Consider the following 2,615-nt stretch of genomic DNA (forward strand, 5'->3'; position numbering starts at 1 on the left):
GAGTGATTGTGTGTGTGAGTGAGTGAGTGAGTGAGTGAGTGAGTGAGTGAGTGAGTGAGTGAGTGAGTGAGCGATTGTGTGTGTGAGTGAGTGAGTGAGTGAGTGAGTGAGTGAGTGAGTGAGTGAGTGAGTGAGCGAGCGAGCGAGCGAGCGAGCGAGCGAGCGAGTGAGCGAGTGAGTGAGGTTTTAGGTTGAGGGTTAGTTGTATGTAATTATGCATAATTTACTGTTATTACTACAGTAATTACATGTTACATATGTAACAAGGGCACTGATATGTTTTATGTCTCTTGATTTGTTTTATCTGTATTATATGCTTTACATAAAGTATGTATTTAATGTTTTTTTTTTATTTATTAATTTTTTTACAGCACTTCGGTTGTTTTAAAGTGCTTTATAAATACAGTTTGATTTGGTTTGATATTAATGTAGCTGCATTAAACATGATTATTTCCCATCATGCATCACTCAGGTCTGAACACTCTGGCTCCGACCAGGAGCGCTGAGACCCCACCCAGATCCAACAGCAGTTCAGTGGCCGTCGCCATTCTTGTGCCTTTCTTTGCCCTGATCTTCGCAGGCTTTGGGTTTTACCTGTACAAACAGAGGTAAGTGTGTGAAACACTGATGAGGAAGTAGGGCTGCACGATTCATCGCAATTTACATGTAATCGCACTTAAACCGATTTGGCTTATCGCGATTTAGAAATTTCGATGTGTGTGTGTGAGACGCCCTCTGGTGTTCAGGGTGTGTGTGTGTATGTGTGTGTGTGTGTAACGCCCTGTGGTGTTCAGATGGAGCATTTACTACGATCAGCCGCTGCACTGACAAACTCCGCATTAAATAATCGCAGTCTTTGCCAAATCGCGTGCGGTTTCATTGTGATTAATTGTGCAGCTCTATGAGAACAGAAGGTTATTCTGATGCCTGATGATCTTTTCCCTCTCGTTCGACTTCAGAAAGTCAGATAAAGCGGAGTTCAGCGGCTGCTCTGTGCATGAAAACAACAACGGTCAGGCCACGTTCGAGAACCCCATGTACAACACCAGTTCCAAATCCATCGAGGGCAAGGTCGTCCGCTTCGATCCCAATCTCAACACGGTTTGCACAATGGTTTGAGGATTTGAGCTGGTCGATCCGTCACTTTCTGTTCCTTTAGTCTCTCCGAAGCACAGTTTGGGTTCAGTACTCACACCACAGCTCAAAGCTACGCGCAGATTTGCAGGAAAACGTCGTATTCTTCACAGTTCGAGTGGAGAATTATATATATTATATACATCTCACTCTGAGAGTGTTGGTTTTGTATTTAAAAGCAAACAGAAACATAAAAAGGTGTGTGTTTTTTTAGTGCTGGGCAACGATTAATCGCGATTAATCGCATCCAAAATAAAAGTTTGTTTACATAATATATGTGTGTGTACTGTCTATAATTATTTTGTAAAATATAAATAAATAAATAATTAAATAAAAAAGTATTTATATATAAAACATTTATATTTATATCTAATATATATATATATATATATATATATATATACACAGTATATACATGCAAATATTTAAGAAAAAATTGCTATTTATATATAAAATATTTATATATTTAAGAAATATTTGCTATTATACTGTATGTGCTAATATTTAACAAAAATGTAATTTATAATGTGTAATTTATTTATAAAATATTTATATATAATATAAATTATATATAAATATACGTGAAAATATTTCTTAAAAATATACATGCATGTGTGAGTATTTATATGTAGAAAATAATTATACACAGTATACACACATATATATTATGCAAACACAAACTTTTATCTTGGATGCGAATAATCGCGATAAATCTTTGCCAGCACTAGTTTTTTTTTAGTTTTTTATGTGAGATTGAGCAAATTATTTTAAGCGTTCACACATACAGCGATTATACAGAGTTGATAAATGCTTAACTTGATGCATTCGGTCAACAGTGACAACATTAGATGCGATCATGTGATCCGTCTCGTCAGGATCTCTTAGAGGAAAAGGTTCACTGGGGTTCCATAGGGTTCTTGACTTCATTTTATGGCAGAAAGGTTCTATGTAAGGAGAAATGTCTTACTTTCATTCATATTTTTTTTAGTACAGTTGTGGCCATAAGTAATGTCCAGTGACATCTTGACCCTTTATTCAAATATTATTTAAAGATGCAGTATGTAATATTGACAGCTAGTGGTTGAAATGGGTCCAAATCTAACATATTGGAGACTCAGATTCACGCGGGTTGCCAGATTGACGCGCAACAGAGACAAGCTTTACACTGTAAATTGACGAGTTTATTAATCCACGGTTTTATATGCCTCTGTTCATAGAGCTTTTTAGATGATGCCGAGGCTTTTAGGTCAGGTAGAATCTGTGACCTCTGATCCAGATGTTCGCTGGCTTTCATGGCTCCAGTACGCTGTGTTTTCCTCAAACTGGCAACCCGGGTGTCGGAATACTATTGGCTGAATTGGCAGTGGGCGGAGTCACACAGACCGAAACAAAAACACATTACGACACGAGATGCATGTTTCAAAGTGGAATAACTGTTTTTCGGAGAAAATAACCTTGTTGTTTCCTAAATATCTACAAAC

The 2,615-nt window shown here is 37.2% G+C and overlaps 1 protein-coding gene across 2 annotated transcripts in view; it reads left to right on the plus strand.

Moving 5' to 3' along the window:
* Positions 1–1,413, plus strand: part of csmd3a (CUB and Sushi multiple domains 3a) — a 350,983-nt gene extending 349,570 nt beyond the window's left edge. For both annotated transcript variants that reach the window (XM_082150056.1, XM_082150057.1), the window contains exons 69-70: positions 473–608; positions 960–1,413. In XM_082150056.1, coding sequence (XP_082006182.1) covers positions 473–608; positions 960–1,119 — 296 coding nt within the window. In that variant the 3' untranslated portion in view covers positions 1,120–1,413. The remainder of the gene's footprint in view (positions 1–472; positions 609–959) is intronic.
* Positions 1,414–2,615: the final 1,202 nt, after the last annotated feature.

This window comes from Leuciscus leuciscus, assembly GCF_965113295.1.
Source record: "Leuciscus leuciscus genome assembly, chromosome: 20".
In the NCBI taxonomy this organism is placed as follows: Eukaryota; Metazoa; Chordata; class Actinopteri; order Cypriniformes; family Leuciscidae; genus Leuciscus; species Leuciscus leuciscus.